The sequence below is a fragment of the Bos taurus genome, chromosome 23 (genome assembly GCF_002263795.3).
Source record: "Bos taurus isolate L1 Dominette 01449 registration number 42190680 breed Hereford chromosome 23, ARS-UCD2.0, whole genome shotgun sequence".
NCBI classification, from domain to species: domain Eukaryota; kingdom Metazoa; phylum Chordata; class Mammalia; order Artiodactyla; family Bovidae; genus Bos; species Bos taurus.
The window spans coordinates 48,072,267-48,085,884 of NC_037350.1; the positions used below are offsets into that span (position 1 = coordinate 48,072,267).

Here is a 13,618-nt window from a genome sequence, read left to right on the forward strand (position 1 = left end):
TTCCAAGGAATATATTAAAATATAAAAACAGAAAGTTTTAGAGGATGAGCAAAAAAAAAAAAAAAAAAATCCTGTTACTTTGCTCTTGTGCCCCAGAGATCTTTTTGGGCACCCTCCTCTTTTGAGCCCACGGCCTCAGTGTGGGCTGCTCTGGCATTCCGTGTGGGGCACCACACACGGGTCACACGGGATGAGGGTGCCTCGGAAGGTGGTGATGTGGACTTACTGCCCGCTCCCACACCCGTGAATTTATCTAGGCGTATCTATTTCCTCCTCCATTCTCTTGTTGACCTTCAATCCCCTCCCGTTTCTGGCAGGTGGGACCAAGTCCCACCCATGGTGAGTGCTCAGCACACACGTGGCAGAAGCGCTCGGTGCCAGCCACAGGCCGCATCCTCGAGGGCGGGTGCGGAGCGGTGGGGCCTGGGCATGGGACCCAGACGCTGGGAGCCGGGAGTCAGAGTGGGTGGCCTTGGACAGCTTGTTTCATCTGTATTCCAGCTGCCTGCTGTGAAAAACTTCCCAGACGTGGCTGAGATAAGACTCCCTCAGGAACCTTGTGCAAACCAGGTTCCCAGGGCCACGGCGGATGGGCTGGCATCAGAGGAACTAGGGGAGGGACCCAGGAATCTGCAGGTGAGCAAGCACACCAGGTGCCTCTTATGTCAGACAAGCTGGGAAAATAAATGACAGTGAGAAGTAAGCAAGAGGTCTGGAATATCTGGACAACTGTGGCTGCAGGCTGGGAGAGCTCTCTCCCTTGCTGCAGAGCCCTGTTCTCTCCCATCCGTATGTGGGCACCTTCAGAGTTACTCTGTTAACAAAGGTAACACTATGCTTGGAGAACTGCAAGGTACTAGACCAAACCTCTCCATTACTTTACCATGCTAGGAACAAAAAAACCATAACCCATTTCCTGGGAACTACCAGCAAACACAAAAATGCAGAAAACGTGGCATTTCAAAGGGATGCCCTGTCCTGTGCACTCGAGAACTTCACAGAACAGCAGAGGGTCTCCCCTGACGCTGGGCCACCTGGGGACGTCCTGGGAGGAATGCGTGCCCTTTCCAGTCCCTGCCCCGTGCCCTCTGTCTCCTTCCTCAGCAGCCCTCCGCCACACTTCACTCTGGAGCCACAGCCCCAACTCAGAGCCTCCTCATGACATGAAACGAGCCCTCCATCCACCACATCACACCTCTGTTTCCACAGGATTTCAACCAAGGTGCTCCTGTTTCACTTCTGATATGATACAGCCTGTCATCTCACAAACAAACTTTTCAAAAAGTGGCAGAGGAAAAAAAGCAAAACACCCTGCTTTGAAATCTGAAGCACCTCCAAAGGCTGGCTGAACGGAGGAAAGAACCCTCCGGGGAAAGCGCCGCCTCCTGTCACACTTGGACCTGTCTGTGGACAGACTTTAATGAAACCACAGCAGAGGAACGTCGCCCAGAGATGGTTAGGCTGCCTTTGTCAGCCAGACACTCGGTTCCTCTGGAGGTCCAGTGGGGGTCACTGCAAACCTGCGGGCGGCGCTGCTGGCTGCAGACACAGGCCTGGGGCTGGCTGCTAACCTCACTCGGGCCTGGCGCCGTCATGAGGGCCACAGCCTCTGGTCGGGTGGTCCCCAGCACTCTCCCCTCACCCCCCGGTTTGCGGGGGGCGGGGGATCTTGCAACCCTGCCAGGAACTCGTGAACAGCACGCTGTAAAATATTTAGGTGAAGTGGAACTGTGCTTGGAGACACAGCAGAGGGGGTGCTGCAGGACAATTTCATTTTGCAAGTGATCTGACACACCAGAGGGAGACCGCACAGATCCGAGAGGCTGCGTGTGGATTTTCTGGCACTGGAGATGGCCCAAAGTTGGAAACTGAGGGTGACTTTTCCAAGTGGAAACTCACTTCGCTGTCAGTAAGATAAATGCATTTAATGGGGGGAAGTGTATCTAGCTGTAGGGCTTCAAGAAGGTAATAAAATTCCATCCACTCTTCAGAGAACACACCTTTCTTGTTTTCAAGCCACACACTGAAATAGACTGCCATAAAGACGACAAATTTAAGTAAAGGTGAGATTACTTAACGAAACTCAGGGATGAAAACTAATATGGACATCCTGCCTGCCCTTGACTTACGGAAGGACGATCACCTACATGTGAATGCCAAATCCTTCTGCTCACAGGAGTGGTGTTTCTGTGCCCCCGGCAGCTCACCAGGGCCCGCTGTACCCAGAACACTTGAATTCCAGCACATGCTGGCCAGTGCTTCGACGAGAAAGGAAGCCCGTTTGGTCCAGAATGCTGGGAGGGCACCCCCCTCCTCCAACTGTGGGCTCCTTCCTCCCACGAGGATGCTCTTTTCGGGGGCAGGGGCAGCAGTTTACTGGGGTGGGGGTGGGGGGCTCAGGTTTGGGGGCCTGCAGAGCTGGAGCTTCTGGAAGCGGAGGGGGAGGCCGCTGTCTGAGGCTTGTCTGTTCCACCCACCATGGCAGCACCTGCAGCGTCACGGAGGGGTGTGGGGAGGGGTGAGGTGGAGACAGGAGGGGCTGGGCTGGGGGTCCCAGGGGAGAGAAATGCCTCCGGGGCAGCTCGCAGCAGAGGGAGCCAAGTTTCCATCGTGGCCCTCGGGATTCAAAGGAACAGATGGCAGGACTGGGGGCTGCCAGCGCTGGGCCGGAGAGAGGCAGCGCCCAGGCGCCCGCAAGACGGGCCCACCCTGTCCCTTCTTGTCCAGAGACCACAGAAACTCATGGTCCCTCGGCACTGGGGCTGTGCCCCAAGACTGCCGGCGCTGCAAAGAGTGCGCCGTGGACGTGGTCAGAGAAGGCTGACCCCCACGGGAGCGGCAAGCCGCACTGATCCTGAGTTCCCTTGCTGGTCCCAGCTCCAGGAGGTCGGGGAGTGCTCGCCCAGAGGCTGGGATCAACCCGTTCAGTTCTCACAGGACTCCGATGCAAATGAGTGACGTTTAGGCCCAGATCCACGACTAGTCTCAACAAAGCAAGAGTCAGGATCTTAAAGACACGGGGTGGAAGACTGACACGTACCACCGTGCAGCCAATGGGGCAGAACACCGCGGAGGCCGTTCTTTACAACACGTGCCCTTCCTTCCTCCTTGGTTATTTTTCAGACGAAAACTGCAGAATCCTGGGCTGGCGTGGGCTCTGTGCAGGGCGAGGGGGACAGGAAGGAGCCGGCCTCAGAGTAGGGCTGACAGGGAATCGGCAGGACTGAGTCACAATAAACGCTTCAGCCATGAAGCAGGGAACCGGCAGCCACTGTTGGCGCAGGTTTCCCGCGTAACCTTCCTGAAGGATCCACAGTGGGAGGGGAGCTCACACGCTCACAGAAGACAGAGTCAAGTCAAGATAAATTGTGGAGGCAAGATCGCCAGCAGCAGAATCTAAAGTGGAAAACAAGGCCATGAAAGAGCTTTTAAAAAACGTGTTTTAAGCCTGTGGCTAAACAATTCTGGGCCTAACCCATCGCGGGGTTTGCTCGGTAACTCCTTGTTCATCTGGTGGCCCTTACTAGCACCCTGTTCCATCACGTTTCCCAGTTAAGGGACAGACAGCTGACCCCACCACTCCAAGAAAGGGTTAAAAAACTTTTTTCTCCTCACTCCGCTAAGCATATTTTCGAAGGACTGCTTTGGCAAATTTCAAACATCAGGAAACACATTTCTTTAGACTCTCAGGTTTCCCCAACCATCTAAGGGAGGCAATGCGAGGTAGTTTGAAGGCACGAAGTCCATTCAAGCTTCTGACTGCCGGGGGTTCTGCGCAGTTGGATCACGTCATTTGGGAGGCAGGACGCAAAACGAAATTTAGATTGCCATTCAGTTACCCAATCTTTACAAAAGTGAAAGGAGGTAAAGGTGGCTCTTTATCACGCTAAAGACTAAAGGCCAAATTGCTCTCCTGTTCTCAGTCAAGTAAACATCAGCAGTACCTAGAGAAGCTCTGGAATTTGCTGCCTTCTCTCTGTCACTGGAATGGGATTCCCAGGGAGCGACGGGAACCGGTAACTCTAAGTGTTGTGAGATTTAAAACATTAAAAACACGTGTTCTAAACATTAGTATCAGAAGTAAATGTTCACTGAGTATGACAGTCTGAGCACTGTGGCTGCCCCCTCATCCTCACAATGGTCCCCAAGTCTGTCTTCCAGACGGGGAGGCTGAGCCCAAGGCCACTGAGATGCCGGCCACAGGTCAGACTACAGGGGGCTGCCATTCGGAGCACGGAGACAGCAGGTGCCCCCGGGCTCTGTACGCCCCGGGTCACATCCTTACCACCTGGGCCCTGCATAGTGGCTTCTCCGGGAGTCCGCCCCACACCCCGTCATCAGAACCTGTGAAACGCCTTGCTGAGAAAGCGGCAGGCACCCTGCTCACTTCCTTGAGATACTGAACGTCTTGCTCATTATAGTGTTTTAATTGAGGGACTGACGTTGCTCTTTTAAAAGGATTTTATGCTTCGTTTTTCCTGTTCTGTCTTCAGAGGCGAGAAGGGGTGAGTGCAAACAACCTCTCATCTGAGCCCCACCCGCCTCAGACATTCCTCTCCCCTCCTGCCCACCCTCCCTGCCCTCCCTCGCGTCCTGGCCAGAGAACTGACATCCGACAGCTGCACTAATCTCTCCCAGTTGCTGGGAGCAGCGGTGAGGGCCCTGTGACAGGGCCCTGGCCCGCGGCAGCCTGCCCTCCCCACGCCCAGGAATCTGCGGGGCTGCACAAGGCGTCCCGATGCCCTGCAGGCCTGCTCGACCCAAGTAACGCAGGTGAAGCTGGGCAGGCCCAGGGACTGGCTCAGCAGGGGCCGGGGTGAGCCCGGGATCGGGGGCCACACTGCCCCACGGGGCTGAGTCACCCCTGGGCAGGGCAGGGGTGAGCCCTGATGAAGGCGCTCCAGCTTCTGTCCAGTCAGGGGAGGGGTCTTCCCCCGCTCGGCCCCCAGCGTGTTTCAAACCTGCCTCCGTCTGGCTGGCCCCAGGCCCCCTGGGATCTTGAATACTCGATGCTGAAGAGTATTCTGTGATGCCCCTTGCCTATATTTAGGGTGACATTTAGCAAGTGTGGGACCAGCTCCATGTGTGTTGGCCTCAGGGCCCCCGTGCAGGTGACGAGTGTGCGGGGGAGGAGGTGCAGTGAGGGAGGCGGCCAGTCCTGGGAGCCCAGCAGCAGGCTCTGGCGCCGCCCGCCCCCCGCAGCCCTGCCCTCCTCTGGTGCAGCCGCACCTGTAGAGCCCCCCGGGCGGCCACCCCGTCCCGCCCCACGTGACCACTGCACCGTCACGACCCCTCTCACTGTCTCTACCGTCGCTGCTCTCCTCTTAAGTCTGGTCGCGGGCCTGGCACACAACAAGCACCCGTTCATTTGCTGGATACGTTTTAATGGAATTAAAAAATTATTTATTACCCAGTCTCCTTTAATTAAGAAGCCACGTAAGATTATACAAGAACTTCTGGAAAACTTCCCCCTCAGCTGCAGCTAACACCCTCTGTGACCACCCAGCTGTCCCCTCTCCCAGCCAGGCCCCCGTTAGCCAGAGACCAGTCACTCAGACACTGAAAGGTGTCTTCTGCGACAAAGCCCTCCCAGCTGCATGTGGGCCTGGCCGAGGCCCGTGCATGCGTGTGGACTGCTGGGGGCTTGGAAAGTGCGTGTTCCAAAGGGATGGGCTGCTCCCTTATACTGGCTGGCAAAGACTGTATGAGAGTGAGAATGTAAACCACGTCACTGACAACTTTTTACTGACGTTATATTTGGGACATATCGATACATCAGCAAAGCGAGACCCCCTCCACAACTTTCTCTTCCTTTTTAGGGCGTGGCTCCTAGAGAACTAAACGTGGCCCTTGTGGCTTCCCTCGTGCTCGCGCTGGCTGCTGCTGACCCGGACTTCCCTCCCGCTGACTCTCCGCGGGCGGTGGACAGCCTGCTACTGTTCTATTCTTATAACCAGGCCTGATATTCAACACCAGCACAGCCCCGCACAGGGATGTCCCCGCTGCATCCACCTGCTCCTTCAACACTCTGGCTTATCATCTCCAGTCCCCGGGGCCAGCTTTCAGGAGCTCTGCTCCTCGTCTGGGGGGCTGGACACGGGGCCGAGTCACTGCTGGTCACGCCAGAGCAAAAGTGAACCCAGCACTCGGAGACACGGTCACCACAGCGGCTTCGCGTCCTCCTCCCGCTCCAGCGCCCACTTTGTCAATGTGAAACACCAGTGACTGCAGGAGAACGGCCTCGGCGTTTATACCAGTTTGGATTTCCAGTGATTTTTATTAAGGAAAAGTGGGCACCTTGCCAACTTTGGGGGTGGGGGGTAAGGGCAGGAGAGCTCGAGAGCGAAGCCAACAGCTGTTTCGAGTTATAAACTTCTGTCTAAACTGGTAGCATCCCACTGTGGTTCTGTTGCCTCTGGGGTTTGCAAATGGAGTGGGCGCCTATTTTAGCTCTGGGTTAACAAGCAGTCTCTCCCACCAGCTACTGTCACAGTTCCCTGCCCGGCTGGGCCCTGCTGGCTCAGGCCTGCCTCCAGGCATCCTGAGAGCAGGCGACTGCGTGGAGGGCAGAACGGAGAGGAGAGAGGGAGGTTAACTCTGTTCTGTAATTAACTCCTCTGGTTTCCAGACACAAGCCCCACCCATTAGACCGGGCCGGCTGGTGGGCCCGTGGTGGACGCGGGGCAGCCTCCTCTCACAGCTCTGCCAGAGGGGCCCGCCGGCCACAGGCCTCCTGCGGTCCCCTCCCCAAACGGAGATAGCACCAAGAGGGAGAGGGAGACGGGCGGTACTGGAGGTTTACCGTCACAGCCGTGGAGTCCTGGGTGAACTGTATCCCAGATCACGTGGAGCACTGAGCCAGCGTCCGGGGCAGTCCCCGTCCCCATCCTCTCCGAGCGGCAGGCCCCGCTCCAGGAGCACCCACGCCCTGGGCCAGCCAGCACCGACGGGAGGCACCTCACCTCCCCTGGTCACCGCCACCCACTGCAGTGCAGGCTCCAGCTGCCCAGAACGCTCTCCCGAGAGCCAGGCTGCTTCCCGTCAGAGAAAATCTCCTAGAAGACAGTCACAGGGTAGTTCCAGAGACGTGTCTGATCACAGACCAAAGCCCAGAGTGAGAGAGAACCTGGGGAGGGCAGACACGAGCGGCGAGGGGACCAGGCGCCCCGCGGAGCCAGGTCGGGGCGCCAGCGGGGGCCAGGCTCGCCGAGGCGATGCCTGCCTCTGCCCACGACGCAGCGCATGAGGTTGGTCTGGTAACGTGGGCTCCGCGCGTGCGTCCTGGCTGCAGAGGATGCTGTCAGCCCACACCCGGGGTGCTGCGGACGCTTAAGAAACCAGGAAGTCAAGCTCCTGACTTTCCCGGGACGACAGGGCCTACGAAAGGAAGAGCTCAGGGCTTTTCCTGGTACACAGAATGTCAACTGTGAAGAGGTGGGTTTCAGAGTCCGAGGATTTCCAGCCTGAAAGGGAACCTGGGGCGAGCTGGCCCAGCTCCCTCTTGTGGCTCCGACGCCGCTGGTCCAGGCCCATGAGAGCAGCGGCGGGACGGGCCCCGGGCCTGACTGCCCGGCCACGCCCGCCCGTCACACTCCTCGGCCCCGGGCCTCACTGCCCGGCCCCGGGCCTCACTGCCCGGCCACGCCCGCCTGTCACACTCCTCGATTCCCTAGGACAGGGCAGTCACTTGGAGACATTTTCTAGCACTTCAACTGCTCAGACTTTAATCTCCCCATAAATTCCTTTTTCTCTCTAATAGAAAAATGTCAAGCTAACGTGATGAAGGATAATGGAACCTGACACGGCTTTAACTTGCTGGATAATTAGGCTTCTCCCTCGAACACAAACGTCTTTACTGCCTCGGACCTTTTCACTCCTCAGACACAACCAAACACGTGCTCCCAGAAAGGAAATCTGGTCCATGGATTGGTGAGTCAGACAAATAGATGTCCACATTTCTGCACTCCCAAGCTGCCTTCTGAAACCCAAAGCTGCAGCCACGTACGCCCTGGCCTCTGCGCTGGGAACCTTCGGCTGGGCCTCTCAGGACGTGCTACTTTCAAGTCTCACGAGGCCTGGGGCTCCCCAGGGTAGCCCATCTGGAGGCAGAGGGGCTTGCCCAGCAGGATCACTGGGCTCCCTGCCCGATGACAACACAGCGATGAAGGTGGGGAAGGAGAGCCGAGGCCCTCAGCCCAGCCCCAAATTCTGCCAGAGGCTTCATCACCACCCGCTCGCCCCGCCTGGGACCACCGAGGATCAGAAAATCCACCTCCCGTCACTGCGGCTGCAACAGGCTTCATTCAGGTGCCGTGTCCTGCAGGACAGAACTCGGCCTTGCTCCCCAACACTTTCCTGGCTTCCTGTGCTACTGGCCTAGTCCACGTGCCCACGAGCACTGCCCTGCCCTCCCATCCTTACCACCCACACGGGTGCACCTAACGAGCACTGGGGCTGCAACATCTGTGCAGAAAACGTGTCTGCTGGCCAGAGTCCTATGCTAGGAGGCTCCCTGTGTGCAGGGACTAACAGGGTGGCCCAGGAGCCTTGCTCAGAGTGCAGGAAGCACTGGGACCCTGGGGAAGCCTCCTGCGGCCACAGCCACCTGTGTGGCCTTACCAGTGCCCCCAGCGCTGTGACGGGCTCCACAGGCTGGAGGGACGAGAGGGAGGTGCGTCGCACCCTGCACCAGCATGGCCTGCCTGGCTCGCTCCTACCTCAGCGGGTTATCCGAGTGCGTCTCCAGGTGGGTCTCCAGTCCGTACTTGCACACGAACTCCTTGAAACAGAGTGGGCAGTGAGACACCTCTTCCGCTTTCCTCTCTGCGTCGCCCAGCGGCCCGTCCTCCACCATCTGAGCGGAAAGGAGAAGCACGGAGTCACGAGGGCCCGCGCGCTCTGACCAGGCGGCCGAACACGCCCCTGGCCCGCTCCTCCCTGCTCAGCCCCCTCATTCAACTGATGTCCATGGAGCGCCCAGTATCTGCCAGGCGCTGGGCATAAACAGGGGATGACAGGAGAGGCCCCAGGGCTGGGGAAACCCCCATTCTAGCTGGAGAAACAAAAACAGCCTCGAACAACAGAACAAGCTCTTTGCGTCAACAGCGGGCTCAGCCGGGGCTCCACAAAGCAAGGGCGGGCAGGCACGCTTTCCTCCAGGTACCCTATGAAACAGCGCAGGGAAACACAGCTGAAAAGCCTGGGGGTGGGGGTCTGCCAAGTCCCCAGACTGAGAAACTTAAGGCTGGGGGGATTTCGGCCAGTAGCCCCTGGGCTGCACGCACATTCGTGCGGGGGCGGGGCCGGGAGGACCTTTTTGGCTGGCGCTGGGTCTTCCTTCTCCGACTCCACGTCATGACTCAGTTTCCTCTTGGAGGACAGCCGCCTGCGCTTCAGTGGGGATGGGGGGGCTGCGGCTGGAGAGCTGTTGGGGTCCTTCTCGTGGATCTTCATGTGTCTGCAAAGAACACACACACATATACAATGTGATCTAGGAAAGAAAACTGGGTTGGTTTATTTAAAACGTCTTCTATTTGGGCACTGGTACTTAAAAGTTTTCCTTAGTTAAGAGATATGGGGGTGTAATTTATACAGTGACTTCGTTTTAAAAGCCTTATAATCTCCTTGAACCCCTCTTAAAGCTCTCACAATGAAGTGCTGGCCAAAAACGTGGCTCAGCGCCTTGCTCTCTGTTGGGAGATGTTCATGAACTTCGCTGGCACCGAAGAGAGGAAGGCAAGCCATCTGATGATCTGCTCCACTTATGCAGACAAGCTGCACCATTTGGGGACACATAATTCTACAGGCAAAAGGAGTCCCAGGTACTACCACCAGTTCACTCGGTGGCCCCGGAACCCACCCCCTGTCTACCAGGAGAACGTGTCCTCTGTTGCCTTTGGAAGCATTCTGGGATCAAATGCGAGAAGAGCTGACCGAGCACATGTCTGAAATGCCTCAGACCTGAAAGCCTGCCCTTGCTCTCTGAGGTCTTACGTGAACTCCCAGATCATGAGAGTGGCTGGGACAATGGTTAAGTTACCTGTTCTAACCCTGACATCTACAGGACCAGGAATATACGTACAAGGAAGGATTACATTAGTATGCACATGCCTGCTCCAAAATGAGAGTGTTACGGGTGACCTGACTTAAGTGACCTTACATTATCAAGTTCTAAAACATTCTAGGAACCAGGTCCCAAGAGCTATAGGAAAGAAAGAATGGCATTACAAAAAGATAGTCAGTCTCAATTTCCTCGCTTTGTGACATGAGAGGTTGACTTTTCCTAATGACAGTCATCATTGGCATCACCATCTCTGAACAGGGTTAAACTGTGCCAGATGTGGGAATGTAGCCACGGTGCTTTATAAATAACTCTGATGGGATTATCGTACTGCAGACATTCTCAGGAATGGGAAGAAACAGCAACGTTTCCATAAATGATCCTGTCACACTTCTAAAAAGAAGTTCAGTTCAGCTCATGCTCATTCTCTGCTGTACTTTATTTACCAGAGACAGGCTTGGGAGGAAAGGGCTGAGAAGCTCATGAACCATGAGGAGCAATAGTTCAGGCTCTCAGGCCAGTGATTCAACCCGGAAGGCTAGATTCTTCATCTCTGCCTCTAGGGACACCTGTGAGTCCTCCTCCTGTGAGTGTGTGGAGGTGAGAGCCAGGGCTTCCCTGGTTCTGATCCTGCAGACATATTCTTGAGGCTGGAGGGGTCCCTGGGCCAGCCCCTGACCACCCTAACCCCTGTCCAAACAGCACCAGCCCAGTCATCCACCAGCAGGTGAGAAGTGGCCTCATCTTTGAGGAGTGGGTTCAGGGAAGGTGGCTCAGGCCAACCCTCTGCTTTCTTAGGGGGACTCAGTGCGGTGGGTCAGAAAGATCTAGCGGGAGAAAATGGAAAAGAATCACAGGCAACCGTCATGCCCACATCCACACAATTCCTTGCTCAGGTTATCAGGGAATAAAGCTTTATTATTCTTCTTGGCCTCTTAAAGCCTTCAGAGAGTTAATGGGAGACAAACAGCTTTGTTCTAAGCACCCCCTCTATTTCAGGGCGGCTGAGAGTTAGGGAGACCATCACTTAATATCAGTGTATGGAGAAAAAAAATGGCTGGCAAGTTTCTTTCAACATTCCAAGTTTCTTTCAAGCATATTCCACTTTCAGAAGTGTAAAAACTTTTTTTTTTTTTTTCTTAGGCATCTAAGAATTGAGGATGCTTACTCCCTGGAAGGAAGGTTATGACCCACCTAGATAGTATATTGAAAAGCACAGATATTACTTTGCCAACAAAGGTCCGTCTAGTCAAGGCTATGGTTTTTCCAGTGGTCATGTACGGATGTGAGAGTTGGACTGTGAAGAAAGTTAAGCGCCGAAGAATTGATGCTTTTCAACTCTGGTGTTGGAGAAGACTCTTGCAAAGGAGATCCAACCAGTCCATCCTAAAGGAGATCAATCCCGGGTGTTCACTGGAAGGACTGATGCTGAAGCTGAAACTCCAGTACTTTGGCCACCTCATGCGAAGAGTTGATTCATTGGAAAAGACTCTGATGCTGGGAGGGATTGGGGGCAGGAGGAGAAGGGGACGACAGAGGATGAGATGGATGGATGGCATCACCGACTTGATGGACATGAGCCTGAGTGAACTCCGGGAGTTGGTGATGGGCAGGGAGGCCTGGCATGCTGCGATTCATGGGGTCGCAAAGAGTCAGACACGACTGAAGAATTGAGGAAGTATGATAATACTAAGGGATGTAAATTAGTACCAAACCCATCGTTTCAACAGATCACTCAAAATTAACTTCAACAATGAACACCCTTTCTACAGCCGATAGGTTACTGGTATGATTAACACGAGGCCACAATCACTGTGAGGACACTAGGAATCAGAGCTGACGACTGCAAGCAGTTCACAAGCTCATCTCAAGCTACACCTTTTCTATCACGTGACATCAATGGTCATGAGATTGGTGCTTTACCATCTAGCTCCTAGGATTTAGGAGGGAGGTGGTTTTCAGGGAGCAGAGGAAGAGGAGGAGACTGGAGCCGGAGACCTCACCTAGACTAAGATCGATTTCGCAGATGAGGCCGGCGAAGTGCAGAGGCTGACATGCCAGGGCCAACTCCAAGGTCTGTGCTATCTCCCAGACTGCCTCAAAGGCCGGGCCTCTGCCTCTCTGTTCCAGAGCACGGGCCGGAACCTTGGGGCTCCTTCCTGAGCCCCAGACACTTCCTCCCTGAGCGGCCGTGGCCCACTGTGTTGCAGTTGTCACCCAGCTCTAACCTGCAGGAGAAGGAAGGGCTCCAGGTTGGGCCTCGAGGCTCCCACCTCCAGTCCTGGCTTGTTGCTGATGGCAGCGGGGCAGGACAAGGGCAAGGTCGTCTCCGGGGCTTGGAGGCGAGGACAAGGCTCCTGAGCATGCTCCAGCTCCCTCACTGATCCCAGCTGGAGTTCAGAGCCATGCTCCTCCAGAGTCAAACCCTGCTCACTGGCCAAGACACGGGTTCCCAGCCTGTCCTCGTAGCGACGGGAGGCCCAGGCTCTGGAGGTACACTTAAGAGCTCGATTCGGGCACTTCTGGACTTGGATGTGATCTGACTCACAGACGCTTCCTACCCTGACCCCTCTGCTTCTCTCCAACAGCAGGAGCGGTCACAGGAGTGTCCACTTCCTCCCAGATGCTCACAGGAAGTGGGGTGAGTCGCCGTGAGGGGCCACTGATGGCCTCTTCCCTGCAAAGCAAGGAGGAGACGACCCCATTTCTCTTCTTTAGAAGACCTGGCTCTGTTGTTCTTTCAGGTTTCATTTCAAGGGCTAATTCATCTAATTTCTAAGTTTCATCCTAAGAACCAACAAATTACACAAGCCTCAGGCCTGGAAGTGGGGTGAGATGCTGTCCAACCACCCACGTGGCACAGAACGTCCCTCAGCCCTGTGCCGCCATTCAGTTCTGACTGAACAGTTCCAGCCACAAGGACTCTCCATTTCAACAAGGCCAAGTGTTAAAACCATCCTCCTTGCGTTGAGTCAGAACTTCTGTCCTTCCTTTAAACACCTGTCCGTCCTTGGGTGTGAAGGTCAGGCTGCTTCTCTGCTGCAGGGCCGCTCCTCACGCAGTTCGCAGTGACGTCTGCGTCTCTCCCAAGTTCCCCTCCTTGGAACCAAGCAGCTCTGAGTCCTCCAGCCAGCGCCTCCCAGTTCTGCCCTCCAGAGTTTTCTGCTGGTAGAACCGGTCGCTACTCATCTTGGAATACTCTCCCATTTGTGAATACCCTTCGTGAAGTGACGGGTCAGAAGTAAACACCCGTTTGCATGCGGTCTGAGTGTGGGGCACACACCGGGCTGGGACGACACGTCCTGAGGTCGTGCAGATGGAGCTGGGGTTCTGAGCGGGGGTGTAACAGCGACGTCACCCCCTCAGCTCCTGCTCAGACCCCCACGAGTCCTATCAAACTGCCGTCGAGCCCCGTGTGCTGCATCCCACAGCTGAGCAGTGAACAGCTCTTCTCTCTCCAGGGAGGCAAGAATGGGAAAAGTTGACGGTTTCTGTGGTACAGGAGCCTACACAGTGCGAAGGCTGCCGTGGTGCAGGAAGCTGGCTCTCACGCGCTAT

At 55.8% G+C, this 13,618-nt stretch overlaps 1 protein-coding gene across 7 annotated transcripts in view; it reads right to left on the reverse strand.

Annotated features, from left to right (window-relative positions):
* Positions 1-13,618, reverse strand: part of RREB1 (ras responsive element binding protein 1) — a 166,905-nt gene that overhangs the window by 23,894 nt on the left and 129,393 nt on the right. For all 7 annotated transcript variants that reach the window (XM_059880701.1, XM_059880703.1, XM_010818623.4 and 4 more), the window contains exons 7-8: positions 9,313-9,457; positions 8,718-8,854 (exon numbers count right to left, since the gene is read on the reverse strand). In XM_059880701.1, the coding sequence (XP_059736684.1) occupies positions 8,718-8,854; positions 9,313-9,457 (282 nt within the window). The remainder of the gene's footprint in view (positions 1-8,717; positions 8,855-9,312; positions 9,458-13,618) is intronic.